This window comes from Hyperoodon ampullatus, assembly GCF_949752795.1.
Source record: "Hyperoodon ampullatus genome assembly, chromosome: 19".
NCBI classification, from domain to species: domain Eukaryota; kingdom Metazoa; phylum Chordata; class Mammalia; order Artiodactyla; family Ziphiidae; genus Hyperoodon; species Hyperoodon ampullatus.
The window spans coordinates 11,769,263-11,790,579 of record NC_136932.1 but is presented as its reverse complement, the minus strand read 5'-3'; the positions used below and the strand labels follow the sequence as shown (position 1 = coordinate 11,790,579).

The window sequence follows — 21,317 nt, the reverse complement described above, 5'->3', positions numbered from 1 at the left end:
TTCCCTGGTGGTGCAGTGGTTAAGAATCCGCCTGTCAATGCAGGGCACCCGGATTGGAGCCCTGGGCCAGGAAGATCCTACATGCCGTGGAGCAACTAAGCCCGTGGGCCACAACCACTGAGACTGTGCTCTAGAGCCTGCGAGCCACAACTACTGAGCCTGCATGCCACAACTACTGAAGCCCACGCGCCTAGAGTCCGTGCTCCTGCAGCAAGAGAAGCCACTGCAATGAGAAGCCCGCGCACTGCAATGAAGAGTAGCCCCCGCTCGCCACAACTAGAGAAAGCCTGCGGGCAGCGACAAAGACCCAAGGCAGCCAAAAATAAAATTAATTAATTAAAAAAACAAAAAAGAAAAATTAGAGAAGCTGCCATCCTTTTTTTCCTTTTCTCCTAGAATATGGAAATGTTGTGCTCTGAGCCTTAGTTTATTCTGTCTTGTTACAAATGTCCTCTGGAGAGAGGCTTCCATCAAAGTGGAGGGCAGCATGGAACAGAGTGACCAAACAGCTGTGGGGCTCTTTACATCAGGTTAATAGCCCACAGCCTTCAAAAGGACCTCTTATGAGTCTTCAACAAACCCACTCCCTCCAGCGAGTTGGGACACATGTCAAGCTTCACGAGGTCACATCTACAAATGCCACATAAACACACATGACACCAGCAGCTGAAATGGTTTCCTTCTTTGCTTGTAATTTTTGGCGAATGATTTGGCCGTGGTTATTCCAAAGGGAACTGGTGGCTGTTGGACATGATTTGAGGGGAATTCCTGAGGACAAAGAAAGGGACGTTTGGACTAACTGAGGCGCAGCTGGAGGACCCCAGGGCTGCGAACTCGGCGATAGCCGCGCGCAGGGCAGAAGCGCCGGGTTGCAGGAATCCCCTGCCAGCTGCCGACCCTCACTCCGGAGGTCGCTGACGATCCCACCACGGCGGGAAGGCGGAGCGGGGACTCTGGACACTCGGCACCGGCTGTCTCCTGGCCTTTCCTGATCAAGTCTGACGCAGCGGATCTCTCAGCGGGATCACTGGGACCGCCTGGGGCAGGGAATGAGCCCGCGTTGCGGGGTTGCCGGTCTCCCCTTGCCCTCAGACAAGCTCTTTGCCTCGATCACTCAGCCTTCCTAGATGCCTGACGCAGAAGCCTGGTGCTCTTCTCCTGCCGCCGCGGCCGGGGCACTCAAGGCCAGCCGGAGGCCCAAGCCGCCTTTGGCACCGCCTATAACCCCGCCCCTCCAGCGACAGCCCCGTCCAGGCCAGCCCCAGCCCGCCCCCAAGCCTGGGCCCCGCCCAATCCCAGGCCCGCCCCTAGGCCGGCCCCGCCTCCTTCCCCGCCCCGACCGGAAGAAGCGCCGGCGCCCGGCACTTAAAGGGCCGGGAATGGGGGTGCCACCACCGCCTAGTTAGCTCTGCGTCTGCAGAGTCCCGGCCGCCGCCGCGCTCTCGTCGCGGCGCCCCCGCCCCGTTCTCTGCCCGCCCGCACCGCCCCCCTGGAGCCGGCCGGACCGGTCAGGAGCCAGGGCCGAGTCCTCGCCATGCCTGCCCGACTGCAGCTGCTGCTGCTGGCGTTGCTGCTGCCCAGCCCCGGGGTGAGTGACCGGGAAGGTTGGGGTGGGGAACGGCGCGGGACGGGCCGGGGTCCGAGCCGGGAGCACGGCGGCGGCGGCCCCAGGCTCCGTGCGCCCGGGCGGAGACGGCGCCGGGCGGGGAGTGGCGGCCTCCTGACCGGCCGGAGTGGCGGCCACGGCCGGCCCCGCCGAGGCGTCCGCCACCCAGGGGCCTCGCGGGCCAGCGCGGCTGTCACGAGCAGCGCCTACCCGGCCGCGTGCTCTCCGGCGCAACTTTGTGTCGTCCTAGCGGCACCTCGGGGTCTCCAGAAGGCCCCGGGCCCTTGGGAGGCCGCCCCACCTGCCGGACCCTTCCCGCCTGTGGGCGCCAACTCGGCCTGGCGGTGGCCGCGGAGGAAGGGCAGAAAGGGCCCTGTAACCAAGGGGAAGGGAATGTCTTGCGTTTGTAATCTTCGCTTGAACTTTTCAAAATGCGAGAACTTTGGGAAACGGATGCCACTGGAAGTGGGTAAGCGTTCTTACCCTAGGGGTTGATTCTGCTTACCTGCCTTGCAGGTTTCTTGGCATTGGAGGCAGTGGGCTTCCTTTCGGGCAGCAAGACATCGCTAAGCAGGTTAAGCGGTGGGAATGGTACCCTTTTTTTCAAGACCCCTTGTGGGACAGCAGTGAAGCCGCTTCGAAACTTTAAACGAAGACTGTCTCCTCACGGGAGCACCGTGGGGCTGTCCAAAAAGTCTTTTCATCTTTTTCTGGAGAGAGGAGCCTGGTTTACATTTATTTAACTTTCAGGCCTTCACTCAGGCTGTGGATTCGGGCACCGTGGCTGGGAGGACATTTTGTGGACAGACTTGGCTTTTTTTCCCCTTCTGGTTGGAAGAACCTAAATTACTGAGTGGTTTAAAAAAAAAAAAAGAAAGAAACAAAACGTATTGTTCAGGATGTGGGTATGGTGCATTGGAGCAGGTTCTGTTTAATGACCTCCACTGTGTACTTTTTAATGTGGTGTATCAGGTACTAGGTGTCCAGGTGGAGAATTGACATGTGTATACCTGAGTGCCACAGCATGAACTCTTCCGAGGTTAAGCATTTTAGGTAAATAATAGTCCATGCTCTTGGGGTAACAAGAATTTGCAAACAGCTGAAGTAATACGAGGCCACCTTTTTCAAATTCAGGGTTATTTATTTATTTATTTAAATTAATTTATTAATTTATTTTTGGCTGCGTTGGGTCTTGCTCCTGCGCCCGGGCTCTCTCTAGTTGCAGCGAGCGGGGGCTACTCCTTGTTGCAGTGCACAGGCTTTTCATTGGGGTGGTTTCTCTTTATTGCAGAGCACGAGCTCTAGGCGCCTGGGCTTCAGTAGTTGTGGCACGTGGGCTCAGTAGTTTTGGTTCGTGGGTTCTAGAGTGCAGGCTCAGTAGTTGTGGCACATGGGCTTAGTTACTCCGCGGCATGTGGGATTTTCCTGGACCAGGGCTCGAACCCGTGTCCCCTCCATTGGCAGGCGGATTCTTAACCACTGTGCCACCAGGGAAATCCCGGGGTTTTTTTTAAAGGAAAATTTGTACACACTTCACAATAAAACTCATGTCAGTTAAGTTTTCCTTCTGATTGAATTTTTTTAAAATCCACTTTCAAAACTGGGGTCAGGTTTTGAACTTGAACATTTCATCTTGGATTGGTTAACTGCTGCCTGGCATCTGTCCACAAATAAGAGTGTAAAGAGAGTGACCAAAATGTATGACATGGAAATCAGTCATTTCATATCATCAGAGCCTTGTGTATATTGTTTTCTTTACCACATCTTTTCGTGTGCTATTCTGTCACTGGAGTCTAGTGTTTTAGTTATTCAACAACTTTGGCTAAAGAACCAAAAATAACTATTTAGCCTTAGTTGGGAATATAGTTTCGGTTCATGTAAATATTTCCAAATTGTATTTAGAAATCCAAACTTTTCAGAGTTCATGGTAAAAGAGTCCAACCCTTATCAAAAGGTTATGTTTTAGTGTAACTGCTTTTAAGGGCAAAGGTCAGAATTTCACTCCCAGAATTACCTACCAGTAAAAATTTCGATCCCCAAACATAGTGGGAAATATTATTTTAAAATTCTAAATGAAATGCATTGCAGAGTTTGCAGTTAAACTAGGCAGCCAGTGATGTTGTGCAGAATGTACTGGCTGTAAAATCAGACAAACCTGAGTTCTTTCTGGTCCCTTGGTAGCTGTGTCCTCAGAGTCTTAGAGACTCTGTTTCCTGATATGTGAAATGGGGACAGTTAACACACTAACAGGTGTGAAGGGACCTGGCACATCATAGATAATGTAAATTCTCCTTGCCACCCCCAAAGGTGTTTTTTACTCTAAGTCATCATTTTTCAATGTTATACTATGCCTGAGCAAGGAATATTTTTTGATGCTGTTTCTTTTTGATTGATGAAGTAACTAGTGCAGAGGAGGCAATATTGTGATTTTCCTTCAGTGTGTGTCTGAGCCAGACATTGACTCACCTGCAAGCTGAGACTCCAGGCTACCAGATGCAAAATGCAGTTATATCGGTGTTACTAAGCACTCAGAGCTGTCTTTTTTTTTTTTTTTTTGGCGGTACGCGGGCCTCTCACTGTTGTGGCCTCTCCCACTGCGGAGCACAGGCTCCGGACGCGCAGGCTCAGCGGCCATGGCTCACGGGCCCAGCCACTCCGCGGCATATGGGATCCTCCCGGACCGGGGCACGAACCCACATCCCCTGCATCGGCAGGCGGACTCTCAACCACTGCACCACCAGGGAGGCCCCAGAGCTGTCTTTTTTTAATCCAGAAGGTGCTTATTCAGTCAGTGAGTTTTTCGCCTCCTTCCTAGACCTGGATCTTGTGCCTAATGTTGGTTTGTGTTGCATCATTGCTGCCCTGTGGTCCTCATTGTACAGTGTTTGGGTGTCACTTCTCTCAAGTACCAAAGAGATCTGTGGCACGTGAGGCAGGGTACTTTCTTCAGCTAGAGGATATGTAATTTCTTTTATTCCCCCGATGTTTTGGTTTTAGAGGGGGATAAACAACTTCACGGAGAATTGCAGATCACGTGTGTGCAAAAACACACGGAGACATGAGTCTTAACTAGAAATGGCCTTGCTTATCATTTATTCTGATAGTTATCACCTGCATGAATTATCCTCATAGGAGGTCTGGAGTATTAATACTGCTGCCACGAGGAGAGTGAGGAGGGTGTTTCATGAAGCTCATGTTCTCAGGACTGCTGATCCTGAAATTAGACTGTAGTTGTGCACATGCGTTTGTTTTGTCTCATTAACTTGCCTGCCCAGGAGGCTCTCCGCAGTCATATGGCTTCTAAGTGCACAAGAGAAAAAGTGTATGAGAGTGATTCTTGAGAAAGTTCGACAGTAGACCATATTCCCAAATATAAAACCAGTGAGCTATGTAAAGGTTTCTTCATGTCTGAACAGAACAGTGCCATCTGCATGGGCCTGGGGGTTATAGTTATTTGCTTGCCTCCGATGGCGTCTCCATTCTTCAGGTTGAAGAATCATTGGATAACTATTTCATTTTCATTGGAAACCTCTTTGGTTTGGGGAATCCACAGTAATCCTTAGGCTTAATATTGTGTATGTTTTATAATGATCAAATGTTCTCCTTGAAGAGATGATATAGGGGAGAAAAGCCTAATGTATCATTTTGATGGATTCTGTTTTTATTATGCACGCATAACTCGGGGCCTGTAACCTAGCAATATGATTAGAGTATGAGGCTGGCTTAAAAAATAGGGACAGTGAATCATAGTCTGTGAATAATAAACATGCTGGTTGGCTATATTTCCCAGGGGCTGGGGATTTTTTTTTTTCCTATCTTTATCTTTACCTATATCCCATGTTTGGTTTCAGACTTTGCTGCCTCAGAGCAACACATGCTCAGAGATATTTAAATGAGTGAGTGCACCAGACCACATATGGACTGGGAAAAGTAGAACTTAAAATGCGCCCCCCCGCAGATACCATACAAAAACAAACAAAAAATCCCAAGGTCCTTGCTTACATGACTTTTTAAAATTTTAAGTTCCTTTTACACAGTCTCTGCATCACTTCTGATAATCTTATGATCTTTGTTCATGTACAAAGACATAGCAAGTCGAACAGTGTAAAAATGTGTTCTGTATATATTTTCTTAATTTAATTAATTATTTTTTAAAAGTTTTTTGTCTGTGTTGGGTCTTCGTTGCCGTGTACGGGCTTTCTCTAGTTGCGGGGAGCGGGGGCTACTCTTCGTTGCTGCACGCAGGCTTCTCATTGCGGTGGCTTCTCTTGCTGTGGAGCATGGGCTCTAGGCGCTGTGGGCTTCAGTAGTTGTGGCATGCGGGCTCAGTAGCTGTGGCTTGCGGGCTCAGTAGCTGTGGCTCGCGGGCTCAGTAGCTGTGGCACGTGGGCTCAGTAGCTGTGGCTCACAGGCTCTAGAGCACAGGCTCAGTAGTTGTGGCGCACGGGGGCTTAGTTGCTGCACGGCACATGGGATCTTCCCGGGCCAGGGCTCGAACCCGTGTCCCCTGCATTGGCAGGCGGATTCTTAACCACTGTGCCACTAGGGAAGTCCCTGTGTTCTGTATTTTTGTTCAGTTTTTTTTTTTCACAGAATGTCTCCTGTGACCTGTTAGGAAATGTTCTGAGTGCACCATTGCATTTGTCACTTTCAGTAGCACCTTAGTAAACCATTATCCACTCAGAAAGCATTTGAGCCTTCTGTGCCCAGCTCCGGTTAGGGACTGGGGTCCTAGCTGAGCAGGGTTGATGTGGTAATAAGCCATGCTTTGCCTGGTGATCACCCCACTGGGGTCATATGGGTTCTTTCCAGTTTTTCCACTATTATAAGAAAGGTGATTTCCTTTTCTTCAAATCTTTTGTGTGTTTGGTGCTTTCTGTATGATAACATGGGAAGATTTGGAAAAAAAATCTCTCAAAGTATTATCATATTTGTCGTAATAAAGAAAAAAGAAAGCATAGTCTAAATTTTTAAAAAAAGCACAACATATCTATAATTCTGTTACCCAAACATTATCTCTATTAACATTTTAACAACTTTATTGAGCTATAATTCACATAGCATACAATTCACGCATTTAAAATATACAGTTCAATCACTTTTAGTATATTCACAGAATTGTACAACCACCACCACTATCAATTTTATGATATTTTCGTCATCCCCCAAAGAAGCTCCATACCCATTAGCTGTCACTCCCCATTTCCCACAAACCTCCCAGCCCCTGGTAACCACTGATCTACATTTGTCTCTGTAGATTTGCCTGTTCTGGACATTACATATAAATGGAATCATGCTACATGTGGTCTTTCGTGTCTGGCTTCTTTCACTTAGCGTAATGTTTTCAAGGTTCATCCATGTTGTAGCCTGTATCGGTGCTTTGTTCCTTTTTATTGATGAATAAATATTCCATTATGTGGATATACCACATTTTGTTCATCCGTTCTTCATTTGATGGACATTAGGGTTTCCACTTTTTGGCTGTTATGAATACTGCTGTGAACATTTGGGTACAGATTTTTGAATGGCCATGGATTTTTCTTGGGTATATACCCAAGAGTGGGATTTCTGGGTCATGCGGTAACCCTCTAACCTTTTGAGGAACTAGCAAACTGTTTTCCAAAGCAGCTGCACTATTTTACATTCCCACCTGCAGTGTAGGAGGGTTCCAATTTCTCTACATCCTCCCCAACACTTGATATATATATTTTTAAAGTCAAGTTAGTTTTATTGTCTTGCAACAGTCTAACATATGTCTTAGCTCTGACATAAAGATGCCCAACACTTGATATTATCTGTCTTTTTTATTATAGTTATCCTAGTAGTGGTGAAGTTGTAACTCCTTAGCTTTGGTTTGCATTTCTCTGATGACTAGTCTACTCATATCTTTTTTTTTTTTTTTTTTTTTCTTGGCTGCGTTGAGGCTTTGTTGCTGCACGCGGCTTTCTCTAGTTGTGGCGAGCGGGGGCTACTCTTCATTGCGGTGAGCAGGCTTCTCATTGCGGTGGCTTCTCTTGTTGCAGAACACGGGCTCTAGAGCGCAGGCTCAGTAGTTGTGGTGCACGGGCTTAGTTGCTCCGCGGCATGTGGGATCTTCCCCAACCAGAGCTCGAACCTGTGTCCCCTGCATTGGCAGGCGGATTCTTAACCACTGAGCCACCAGGGAAGCCCTCATATCTTGATATATGTCCTTCTAGACATTTTTATGTGCACATATTTGCAGAGATAATGTTTTTCTTCCCCAAACTGGAATATAACATGGATCTTTCTGTGTCAGTAAATTTAATTCTACAACATTATTCTCACTGGCTGTGTGATACTTCTGTGAAAGAGTGTACTGTAATTTGACCATTCAACCATTTAAATATTGAGGCTGTTTTTAATTTTCATTACTATAAACAATTGTGATAAACCTTACTGCTAAACTCTTGAGCCCATCTTAACTGCTTAATTATTTCCTTGGGATAAATTCCTAGAACTGGAATTTGCTTGTCATATGTACTCTTTTACAGTCCCCTTCTCCAGCCCCCAAGCAATATTAGATGTTTTAAAAAGAACAGAACTAACCTTAAATTGGTTTCGTGATAGCCATTTTAAAGTAAGCTGTTTTCTTTTAGCAGGGTGGATTTTAAGTCTGAAAATGGAATGTTTAGGTTTTATTTTGCTTATATTTTGAAGACCTGAATAACCACAAGTTTCTTTATGACACCCTATGTACCTAAAAGCTATTGAGAAAATGTTTTATTCTGATTTGTTAATAGCTTGTTTGCAGGGTCCTTTGGTCTGCAGTCGTTTCAGATCAGCTTTCTAGCAGGTGTGGCTCCCATGAGCACTCTGAAATACCTTGGGATAATTCTGTGAGTTTGGTTTTAAGGGTAGCCCACCCCCTGCAGAAAATATTATTATTATTATTATTATTTTTTGGCCGTGCTGCGCAGGTTGCGGGATCTTAGTTCCCTGACCAGGGGCTGAACCTGGACCACGGCAGTGAAAGCACTGAGTCCTGACCACTGGACTGCCAGGGAATTCCCAAGATTCTTTTGATAGTTGGTTATGAGGCCATTTAAAATTTTGACTCAAGACTGTTCGTAAATCAAAAGTTGATTCATTTTTTGTCTCTTTTGGAGGCCATAGTTCTTAAAACATATAGCTGTCCATACAGCTTTTTTTCCTAGCAAAATGAACATACCACTTGACAATAAAGTGAAATATTTGTTGGCGTCTTGTTTTGTTTTTCCCACAAACGTACCTGGATTTACTCATCCAAAAGAATGTTGTCTCTTTCAAAATAATAACCCCTTCAGGGTCAATGTTCATGTCAAACAAATCAGTCTTTTTTTTTTTTTTTTTTTACTTTTTTTTAAACTTCATTTAGTAATTCAACTTTAAAATGAAAAAAAGAGCCCTAAAAAAGCAAATGTTTATTATTAAGCCTATTATCCTTACACAATTCCTTCTAGTCTCTGCTTAAATATAACTTTGACGTGGTCCACGCTGAACTTTTGATCAATACTATTACCCAGCTTGATTGCACAATTTATCGAGGACACTTGGATTTTTGGTTGTTTCTAAAAACCAGTGAGAGACTTGCTACCACTTAGAGGATTCAAAAGTATATTCTTTGAAGGTAATTTCCAAAACATTCCAGATCTGTTGTGAGTAGTGGGAACATGTACGGATAAATGTTTAGCTTCCCGTCAGAGTATGTTAGACTCCTAGAAGGGATCTTGCTGGTTTAGACCAATAAGTCTTAATATTTTCCCCACCCCACTCCCACGTAAGGAATGGGATGCATGACCACAGTGCAAGCAGGTTAGAACCTTCAAGGGTGGTATTTTGGGGCACGTACCACCCTCACTCAGGCATCACCCTGCCCTCCCAAGTTGAACAGTCACTGCTCTGCTGTGTTCCCAGAGCACACAGATGAGGAAGCTGAGGCCAGACAGGGCCGGTGACCTGTCCATGGTCGTACACCAGTGGCAGAACTGAGCCCTGAATCTGATCCTCCCGCTTCCCTTTGAAGAGCAGCCCCTGCAGTGTTTATGTCCTGGTACATCTGTTAGAACAAGTAAGTCCAGATACCCCAGTCACACCTGAGGAGGTGGCCAAGCCATGTTTCAGGGAGAGATGGGATTTAGAGAAGGACCAGAAGAGAAGAAAGTAGGCTTTCCTGTAAGCTTGGGGAAATGCTCAGACAATGCTCTTGTTCCTTCCAGGAGAGTTGCAGCCTCTTACCCTTTGTTTCAGTCAGAGAAAGATGCAGATTTGGGATGGAAACACTGCTTTGCCCTGAGCATCTCCATCAGGGATATCAACTGAATCCGGCAGTCACAGGGAGAATGCAGGTTAAGAGGCCCTTACACCAAGTTCTCAGTTTAAGCTCTTTTCTTTGCTTGAGGTCTAATAATATCCAAGCAGGTGCATGTTTTTCAGTAAGATCTTGCCCCCAAATGTTTCTGGAATAGTAAAACCGAAAGTTCATGTCTACGAAGCCTTTAACCAAAGTTTCTTTTCCATACCGCAGTCACAGCCTTCGGCAAGGGATCCTGAAAAGGTAGAACTCTTTAATGATCAGGCTGGGTCTGGGGTGTTCGCCTTTGCAGAGGCCCCACCTCCCACCAAGTGCTGGCACCAGGAAGTGGGTATATGATGACAGGAGAGAGAGTAGCCTTGGCCCTTGGGCCACAATAGAGGGACCTCAGTTAGCTCAGGTGGGTCTCAGGAGAGGGTAGTGAGGGAGAGAGGAGGAGGCCAGGAAAGTGCCCTGCATGGGGGTGGTGCACTTCTCTTGCTGGTTTGTCCTAGAGGGCAGGGACTGTGTTTTGCTTATCTTTGCATCCTCTCTGGCATTTAGCACGGTGAGTCGGTCGTACCCCCTGTAGTGGGCACTCAGCAAGTATTGATTGAATTTCGCTTTGAGGCTCTTGAAGACCAATAAGACAAGGAGCTCTTCTATCATCAGGCGACGTGGGCTGTGGATTTGCGGGGGGATAAGGAAAATGTTGCTTTAGCTGTAATCTGTATTCTTCAGTGAGATCTTATCAATAGCGTTTCATTCTACACAATGAGAGGGGTTCCAGGATACTTGCTTGGGTGGACATGACCCCCAGTGTGTGGTGCTCTCTTGATAGGCTCCTCATATCAGTCATGAGATTAATTTTCCCACTGCCAAACCCCAGGAGATAAATGGTCTGTGATTATTCCAAGTCAGTTTCATTTTTTACTCAGCATGATGTTTCACTATTAAAAAATGAACCTTGATCCAGGGTTGTCCTCTTCTGTATTAAACATGATTTCCCTAGTTAGTAGACTAATTTATAATTATCATTCAAAACCACCCCTTCCCTCAGTGGATTATTTTCCCTCTCTATTTCAGATGAAGGAATCATTGTTTGTCCAGGCTGCGGGAATGTTTGTCATGGAAACCGGATTTTTTTCGTACATTATCTGAACAAATAGTGCCGTCAGATCCCTCGAACCTGACATTGTCATTGATCTCCAGTTGGGTCAGAGGACTTTGCTGACCGAACTAACTCAGATCTCCTTCCTCTTAAAGCAAATGACCCGTGATTCCTGAGGGGCCTCCCGGAGTGAGAGAAACACCTGTCTGAGAGGCCACAGCTGCAACCGGGAATGTGTTACTTGAGGCAGTGCTTCTCCACCCCGGCTGACTGAGTCACCTGGGGACCTTTTAAAATACCCTATGCCAAGGTCCCACCTCAGCTGAATGAAATCAGAATCTCTAGGAGTGGAGGTCGGCATCCTTTCTTTAAAAAAGAAAAAAAAATTTTTTAAACCCCAGGTGATTCTAACATGCAGCCAGGTTGAGGCTATCAAGTACGTCCTGTTCCTTTGTCCTGGACACAGCCATTGTGTCCACCTGTGCCCTGTGATGTCACAGCCCTGGACCAAACCACAGCCAGCCTTTGGCTTTTTTTACAGAGAAGTTAGGACTGATACATTTTTCTAGTTAGTGGCAGAACTAGAAATAGAGAACCTAGCATTATGTGTTTTCTAGTATACTATGTTGCCCAACTTTTAAAGAACAAGTAATTCCAGACAGATGGATATATATGTTTTTTTGAGTACTAACTACTGAATTTGTTTTTAAAAAAATCAGCTTTAACTGATAACTGACCTTAAATTCAAATACACTTATTTACTGAATTATAAGATGTTTGGAATTATTTAAAGTTCCACTTACGCTTATTTATTATTTTTGCCTTCTCCATACATTAGGAGGCCTAAGGAATCCAAACAATACTGTTTTCCGGGTTCCTTCACATACCCTGGTGGGTAAAATCATCCTTCAAGTTTGAAAAGAGCCTTCTCTAGCCAGAGTGAAGTAGCTAAGGGGAGTGGGTATGGGAGGAATTTGTGGAAGGAGTAAGTTGGACAGTTAAAGTACACGAACGAAGCATATAAACAAAAAGGGTTTCTTATCAGGATGAGAATATGTACGTTGGAAGCAAATCGCTGGAGGGTCCAGTTTGTGATGCTCTCCTTCCCCTTTCTGTGTGAGACCTGGGTATCTGGAAGGTCACCGGCCTCGCAGCCTGAAGGGTTTTTACTGCAGGTGCACCGTTGGAAGGCCGCACCGCAGAAGGCCCTGCAGGAGATGGCCGGTCCCCATCTCAGCCGCTGCACCTCGGTTATGACTCAAAGAATCCTAAGAGCTGGTTTAGGAAAAAGAGGAAACTCACTTCTAAAACTCATATGGACTGGGCTGGACCAAATCTAAACTCTGCTGGAACCATGTTGACAAAGGTCAGTAGAGTTGGAAGGTCACCCTTTGAAGTCAGCCTCTTTCTTTGGCCGCCCCACACGGCTTGTGGGATCTTAGTTCCCCGACCAGGGATCGAACCCAGGACCCCCGTGCAGTGGAAGCACGGAGTCTTAACCGCTGGACCTTCAGGGAGGTGCCTGAAGGCACCCTCTGTACGGGGCTCGGCATCTGAACAAACACCTGGGTGAACTCCGGGCCGAGGTCTGTGTTTCTCAACTGAACTTCATTCTAAAGGATATCCCAAGCGGCAGCTCCAGTTCTGTGCTCATTTAGTAGGTAGATTGGCATAGTTTGTCATTTTAGCTGTTTCGAAATGTCATTTATAGGCACGGTCTTCTGTTTTTGTACGTGTTTTGACCCACACGATAAAAATGTATTCTTTCAGTGAGTGGGAGTTGGGAGGTGAGGGGTTGGGTGCTGGACAAGCGCGTTATTTCCCCTCTGTTTCCTCATCCGTAAAACAGGGCCGTGGAACTAGAAAATCTCTTCAGTGGGCCTATTTCTAAATGTCTTCGAATTAGGAACCATGTAGGTTAAAGGGACGAGTCCCCCAGCTGTACTGTTTCACACTCACTCTTAGGTGGGTGGGGGAAGGTGGGAGGCTGCTCTGCTTTGAGCCGCCCAGCTCCCCAGCTCCAGAATGTAATGGAGCCCAGCTGTTCATCCATTGGTTCATCCCCCAGTTTTATTGAGTACATATTATATGCCAAGCACTGTTTGAGGGGCTTGGGACACAGTAATGAACAAAACAAAGACTCCTGCCCTCGTGAAACTTCCATCTACTTGGCGAAGAAAGACAAGAAACAATAGCATGATAAATACTAAATATATAGAATGTGGGAAGGTGATAAAATCCTGTGAAAAGAAAGAAAACGTAGGGCAGAGCAAGGGAGATGGGGGCCTGGAAGTTGCCCCAGCAGTGGGCTGTGGTTTCTCCAGGCATGGCTCACTGGTCCTGCAGGGCCCAGCAGAAGCGTGGGGCCTTCCCTGACCACTGGGCCCTCCCCACACTCTGAGTGCCATCACATCGTTAGTGTTGGGGTCACGATACTCATTTGTCCTCCAGTTGGTTTCTCGTCTAATCTTCAGGCGGCCTGGTGTTGACTGCTCATGTTTGTTTGCAAATCCTGAGCAAAAATGAGGTATTGAGTATAACTGTTGTCAATTTTTAACAGTAACGTAACAAGAGAAAGTTTAAAAATCTATCAGGGAAACCTCAGAAAGCCCTGTGACTTGGGACAGAGCCAGCAATTCTTTGATTTTTTGATGGTTCTGCTCCCAAATACACATGTAATGTGTGTGTGTGTGTGTGTATTTTTAAAATATTTATTTATTTCTGGGTGCGTCAGGTATTAGTTGCAGCACACGGGATCTTTCGTTGCGGCACGTGGGCTCTCTAGTTGTGGCGCAGAGCGCATGGATGCTCAGTAGTTGTGGCGCACAGGCTTAGTTGCCCCGCGGCATGTGAGATCTCAGTTCCCCGACCAGGGATCAAACCCACGTCCCCTGTATTGGAAGGCAGATTCTTAACCACTGGACCACCAGGGAAGTACCTATATATATATATATATTATTTTTACAAACAAAATTAAATAATTTTTTTCTATTGTAGAAATATTTATAGGATCTCCAGATAAATTCAAATACTGCAAGAAAGGCATAAAGCCAGGTTTAGGGAATCTGACCTCGAAGGCACACCTCCCTCTGAACAATCCAGTGACCTCATCCAGTCATTCTGTTAGAGTTAATTTTCCACTTGCTGTGGTCTGGTTTTGCAAAGAAGAAAACGGTTTTCTTTACACAGAGAGATTAAGAACAAGTTTATCTGTAGTTCTGGTACTCGAACTGGAGACCAAACCACAGCTGCTTCTAAAGCCAACCCTATGTCATCCTTATCTGATGGTTCAGTACTTGGAAGTCTCTGGGGCTTTTGATGAGGGGGGCAGGGTGGGGGGAGTTCAATCACTTACCCGATTTGTGGTTTGGAGAAGAACAGAGATCTCCCTTTCGGTTTAGGAGGTGGTTGGCTTTAGAGTCTATGGCAAGTACATGTACTTGAGAGTCACCCACATCCTGAATAACATTAGTCGATTTCTATGGTGTTTCTTTTCTCCCACCCTGAACCTTAAAGTGAATCAGATTATTACTAATTTCCAGTGTTGCAATAGTTAAAGATAAGTGGGGACACTGGGATGTTGAAAGACCGGGATCGGGCATGACTGTGTTCAAAGGCATCAAGACTTCTAAACTCTCATTCTCATGTGGGTTTTGAGCATGTTTTGATTGGTTGAGGGCCGGAAGAATCTACAGTAAAGCGTGAGGAGAGGTGAGGGCCTGCTAAGCCATGGGTCGTCATGCTTCTGAGCTACAGGGCACATCCAACCCAGTCTTCTTCTTTTTTTTTTTTTTTAAATAAATTTATTTATTTATTTATTTTTGGCTGCATTGGGTCTTCGTTGCTACGTGCCAGCGTTCTCTAGATGCGGTGAGCGTGGGCTACTCTTCGTTGCGGTGCGCAGGCTTCTCATCGTGGTGGCTTCTCTTGTTGTGGAGCACAGGCTTCTAGGCGCACGGGCTTCAATAGTTGTGGCACGTGGGCTCAGTAGTTGTGGCTCACGGGCTCTAGAGTGCAGGCTCAGTAGTTGTGGCGCATGGGCTTAGTTGCTCCGTGGCATACGGGATCTTCCCTGACCAGGGATCGAACCCGTGTCCCCTGCATTGGCAGGTGGATTCTTAACCACTGCACCACCAGGGAAGTCCCTAACCTAGTCTTCTTACTTTATAGAGTCAGAAACTGATGCCCAGAGAAGTTTAATTACTTGCTCAGAGTCCAAACCAGGACACATATTCCTGTGGCCTGTCTCATTGTCTTTCAGCTTCCCTGGTCCAAAAAACATCTGTTGAGCATGTGCCAGGTTCGTGGGGATGCCTTGGGGTTTTTTTACTTGGAGTTTAATTTTTTTTTTTTTGGCCGTGCCACGTAGCACGTGGGATCTTAGTTCCCCAACCAGGGAACAAACCCGCGCCCTCAACGGTGAAAGCACAGAGTCCTAACCACTGGACCTCCAGGGAATTCCCTTAACTTGGAGTTTAAAGGGTGATTAGCAGGTTTGGGGGTTGCATGAACATAGGATAGGCCAAGGAGTGAGCAGAAGTCCTGAGCAGGGAAGTGTGGGCTCAGAATCTTAAGGAACTGCTCTGGGCACGGCCCGGGAATGCTGCCATGTCAGCTTCTGGAAGGCACAGTCATGGAACCTGCCGTCTTTTCCCCGGTATTGCACTGTTTCTCTGCTAGATGGTGAACTCCTTGAAGGCAGGAGTCTTATAGGCCTTGAGGCACCAGCACCTCATGCAAAACAGGACCCTTCTTTCTGTGTATCTGTAGGAGAAAAGAGTCCAGTGTGGGGTGGGGTTGAAATAGGTGAACCAGCAAGTTAGTTGGATGTAGAAGAGTCAGTCAACAGGAAGAAGCGTGAACCAGGGAGTGCCTGGAAGAGACTGATAAATACTGCATGTCCTTGCCAACCTGCCTGAGGAACGTGAGCCTGTGATCCAGGACTAAACGTCCATCCCTGAGGTTAGTGCCCACTGGATTTCAGCTGCCTGTAGCGAAACTAGCCCTGGAAGTGACTGCGGGTACTGCAGAGAGGGAGCCCCCCGGAGAGGAAAAAGAGAGGAGGGGGTCTGCTTCACTCCTTCCAAGGGGGCTTTGTGATCCCGTGCGTGGTGTCTGGACAGAGAAGTCCCTCAGAGGACGGGTCTCGAAAGCAAGAGACCTCGCATTGGAGGTTGTTCTGTAGGCCACATTTCACCACAAAACCAGCATTGTTGGGCTTCCCTGGTGGCGCAGTGGTTGAGATGCAGGGGACGTGGGTTCGTGCCCCGGTCTGGGAAGATCCCACATGCCGTGGAGCGGCTGGGCCCGTGAGCCATGGCCGCTGAGCCTGTGCGTCCGGAGCCTGTGCTCCGCAACGGGAGAGGCCACAACAGTGAGACGCCTGCGTACCGCAAAAAGAAAAAAAAAACAACAAAAACTAGCATTGTTAAACTCCCCCATGAAGTTTCAGCGTGTTATGCTCCTGTTCAGCTGTAAACCGGTTAAGCAACACTAGTCTGACGTTAGTATCAATGAAAACACCAGAAAAGACTCACCTGGGGTGTGAACACAGACTGGTGTATCTAACGCTTCAGCTTCGAGGAGCGTTTTTCCCTCCGGATCTGCTTTTACACCTGTGTGAACAGCATGCCCTCCTGCTCTTTCTGTGAGCTGCATAGGAAAAAAATAAAACGTGGATTTCGTGGCCCACTCCATACAGGTACACACTCGGCCTTCTTTTTTTTTTGCCACATGGCGCGGCTTTCAGTATCTCAGTTCCCTGACCGGGGAGTGAACCCGTGTCCCCTGTGGTGGAAGCGCGAGGTCCTAACCACTGGACCGCCAGGGAATTCCACACACACTCGGCCTTCTGTCTGCTTCCCCAGCCCCTCCTTGTCCCGTTCCCCGCTCTGCTTTCTCTCTCCAGCAGCACTGGTCTGATAGGTCCTCGAACACAGCAAATTATTTTCAGTCTCAGGGCTTTCACGTAGGCCGTTTCCTCGGCCCAGGAAATTCTTCCCTTCCTTCCCCCGTTCCTGTAGATCTTAACTCAGATGTTACTCCTGCAGAAAAACCGTTGACACTGTGATCCACACCCCCTCACATGAGACCAGATTGGCTTCTCCTTTTATTCTCTTATGGTCTCTTTCATAGCACTTACTGCAATTTGCTGTTCTGTTTGTGTGATATTTTTACTGCTGTGGTCCCTTATTAGACTGTAAGCTCCATGAGGGCAAGAATCAGATCACTGTTGTGATTAGATCCTAGGGTCTTACACAGCTCTTGATTAATCAGCATCACAAGAACGGACACTTATGTGATGCTCACTGTACATTAAGAGCTTTACATATATTAACTGATTACGCATATTAGCTCAACACTCCTTTGAAGTCGGTACTATTGTTGTCCCCCATTTTACAGGTGAGAAAACCAAGGCACAGGGAGGTAAGTGACTGCCCTTCTAGCAGCCACATTATATTGCCCAGGCACTAAAAATGAAGCTTAACAAATATATGTCGAATTGTTCAGCATCTTCAGAAAATGAGGGCGACTACATAAGTGAGTTTCCCGGTAATTCAAATACAGTCCTAGAACTTGTAACGTAGTACCATTTGGTGAAAACCTGTTCAGCAGTTGTACTCTTCTTCCTTCTTAAGCACCACAAGCCAAACCTATTTTAACCTATTCTAGATTGTCAGCACCAGCTCTTACACTATCGCTGTCTGCCCACCAGAGTAAGAGATGGGGAACAATTGAGGTCTGGGGCAGAGTGGATAAGCAGATTTTGAGTTTTGTTTACTTTCTGATGGTATCTTTGGCCAGCACCAATTTTTTAAATAAAATGATCTTCCCTAATATTTACATAACTCTTGTCTTTGACATTCTTAATATTTATTTTTCTTCCCAAGCATTCAAAGGGATATTGCTGTTCCTTAGTTTTCAAAAAAAAAAAAAAAAGATTTGGAAGCTTAGCCACCTTGCCCCACAGTTCAGATACCCACGGAAGCCAGTCTTCTGACCTGGAGAAGTTGGCATTGAGATTGGGTGACCTCCAGATGAGGCGGAAGACTGATGGGGACGGCGACTTTACAAAGAGAGGTCCCTGGGAGAATGGAGCCTGTTGGCGGTAGGGCATGTCCTGTTGAAGCCTGTCCCCTCCCCTCTCCTGGCCCTGGACAGCCGTTTTTCCTTTCTCTGGAGGGAGTTCTGTTCTCCTTGGTGTCTAGAAGGGATTCTTCTGTGAACCCAAAGGCGTGGTATCTCCTTGCTGGTAATTCTTTCCTGCTCCTGTTTCCCACCTACCCTTGATGAGCTGGAGGAAGCAGCATCCTTCCGTCTCAGCCAGTTTCTCAGTCCTCAGTTTTCACACCACAACTCCATAGGTTTGGTTGTGCCAACAGTCTTCCAAGCAGTTTCGGACGCTTTCCTGTCTCTGTCCAAGTGTGTGAAAGTTGCATTGAGATGCTTACGTTTGCCTCTCAGAAGCCTAGAAAATAGAAACCTATGCTGAGGGACTTCCTGGTGGTGCAGTGGTTAAGAATCCGCCTGCCAATGCGGGGGACACGGGTTCGAGCCCTGATCCAGGAAGATCCCACATGCCACGGAGCAACTAAGCACGTGCGTCACAACTGCTGAAGCCCGTGTGCCTAGAGCCCGTGCTCCGCAACGAGAGAAGCCACCGCAACGAGAAGACCGCGCACCGCAGCAAAGAGTAGACCCCGTTCGCTGCAACTAGAGAAAGCCTGTGCACAGCAACGAAGACCCAATGCAGCCAAAAATAAATAAATTTATTTTAAAAAATAAGGAAACCTATGCTGAGATTATGGAAATCCTGTGGCATGAGATTTTATTTTTTATTAATTTATTCAAAATTTATTTTATTGAAGTACAGTTGATTTACGATGTTCTGTTAGTTTCTACTGTACAGCAGAGTGATTCAGTTATATATATACTTTTTTCATATTCTTTTCCGTTATGGTTTATCACAGGATATTGAATATAGTTCCCTGTGCTATACAGTAGTATCTTGTTGTTTATAAGATTTTCTTTCCCATGAAAAAGTCAATATTCAGACCCATATTTCCTTCTTTTTGTTCGAGCATCTTATTCCTGCTAAGTGAAGCAGTCACGGCTCACTGCGTGAGGCTCATTGGTGTATGTATGTCATTAAAATGGTCCTTGCTGTTCAAAGGAGTTGTCCCATGCTAATCAGTAATGTGCGTTTCCTTGGCACTGGCATGAAAAGAATGGCTCGCTTCATCAAAGGAATGGGCAGTGGCCACTGTATCATCATCATCATCAAAGAGAACTTTTTTTAAACCTTTAGAACTGGGCTGGATAAATGTATTGCAGGAATTTTTTTTTTATGGTGGCTAAGTCTGTGACCTTTGACTTTCTGTGATGTTATCCCCGCCCACTTAGATCTACAGTGAGATCTCAGGAATTTTTATCCAGAACATTTTTTAAAGACCCCACCCTGTATAATTCGCAGTGCCTTTTGGCATATTGGGTGTCTATGTAGAATCTACAAATTACCAATTCGGCATCTCATCCAAAAGATCCTACCCCCATATCAGAGGAGAGCGCTGATCTCCATCTGCCCCAGCAGGACAGCTCAGCAGGGTTGAGCTCCAGGCCTCAAGTAATTGAAGCTTATGTTTCTCAGAGAACCATGATTTAAAGCAGTGAAATTATAGTGTGGTGTAGTGGGCAGAGGTCCAGAAGGGGAAGCGGAGACCTTGGCTCCAGTCCTGTGTCTACAGTTAGCTGTCTGTGGTGCCTTGGGATAGTCACTTCACCTCTCTGGACCTTGACTTCCTCCTATGTGAACTGAGAGGTTTGGGTACGGTGATCTTCAGTTATTTTCATCTCTGAAGTTACGTATCCCAGAAGCTGTAAACAGCCCTTCCTGTTTGATCTGTGTTGTGTGGAGACATGTGGACTTCAGTGACCATCAGCTAATTGGAGAGGGGCAGGTGGCGTGGTGGACTGGGCCAGCAGGGCAGTGGGTGATCTCCAGATGTACTTCAGACAATGGGGATTCTGGCTAGGGCGAGTCAGTCTGGCCAGGTAGCTCAACTTCAGGTATATTTCATAGTGTTTGACTTCCATTATAAAGCTCGGAAACATCTGGCAAGCATAGGTGGCAATTATGTCATAAATACAGTTGTTTGTAGATAATTTTTGTTTAACTAGAGCATTTATCCACTTTCTAGTCAACCCCTTCCATTCCCCTCCCCACAAAAGAAATCTCTCACCGAGTGTAAAGAGCAAAATTGACACTTTCAGATTAGTTGCTATTATCAGGACTGAAAAATTTGGTATCTAATTGAGTCTTTTTTTTGAAGACTTCCTAATAATAAATAGGTTTAACTGCAGTTGAATATACATGCTCAAATGGATCAAATCTGGCTTTTTGTAAGGCAGGTAGTCCCTTTATGAATTTACGGTCTAAGTTAGACCTTTATTAGTTTAGTTTGTTTACGATGCTACTCCATTAAGGTAAGTGAGCCTAATAGGTTTCTCAATTTTTACAAGGCCTGAATTGCTGCTGTTTCCCTGCAATGAAGACAACAAAATACTAGTGGCAAGACGTGCATTCTAAATCACAACCTCGGGACTTCCCTGGTGGTCCAGTGGTTAAGACTCCATGCCTCCACTGCAGGGGTCACAGGTTCGATCCCTGGTCAGGGAACTAAGATACCACTTGCTGCATGGTATGGCCAAAAAAAAAAAAAAAAAAAAAAAACTCAACCACTAAATGATGGTGAAACCTTGGGTTTTAGTTTTTTTAATTATTATTAATTTATTAATTTATTTATTTTATTTTTGGCTATGTTGGATCTTCATTGCTCCACACAGGCTCTCTCTAGTTGTGGCGAATGGGGGCTACCCCTCATTGCTGTGCACGGGCTTCTCACTGCGGTGGCTTCTCTTGTTGTGGAGCACGGGCTCTAGACCCATGGGCTTCAGTAGCTGTGGCATACAGGCTCAGTAGTTGTGGCTCATGGGTTCTAGAGCGCAGGCTCAGTAGTCGTGGCTCACGGGCCTAGCTGCTCCGCGGCATGTGGGATCTTCCCAGACCAGGGCTCGAACCTGTGTTCCCTGCATTGGCAGGCAGATTCTTAACCACTGTGCCACCAGGGAAGTCCCTAGGTTTTAGTTTTAATATTATAAAATGCTTGAGCGGGCTTCCCTGGTGGCGCAGTGGTTGAGAGTCTGCCTGCCAATGCAGGGGACACAGGTTCGAGCCCTGGTCTGGGAAGATCCCACATGCCGCGGAGCAGCTAGGCCCGTGAGCCACGATTACTGAGCCTGCGCTTCTGGAG

General features: G+C 46.5%; 1 protein-coding gene across 1 annotated transcript in view; it reads left to right on the top strand.

Moving 5' to 3' along the window:
- Positions 1-1,534: 1,534 nt before the first annotated feature.
- ERN1 (endoplasmic reticulum to nucleus signaling 1) overlaps positions 1,535-21,317 on the top strand; it is a gene marked incomplete at both ends in the record, with an annotated part of 80,766 nt that continues 60,983 nt past the window's right edge. The window contains one exon of the mRNA XM_079725935.1: positions 1,535-1,588. Within this exon, the coding sequence (XP_079582061.1) occupies positions 1,535-1,588 (54 nt within the window). The remainder of the gene's footprint in view (positions 1,589-21,317) is intronic.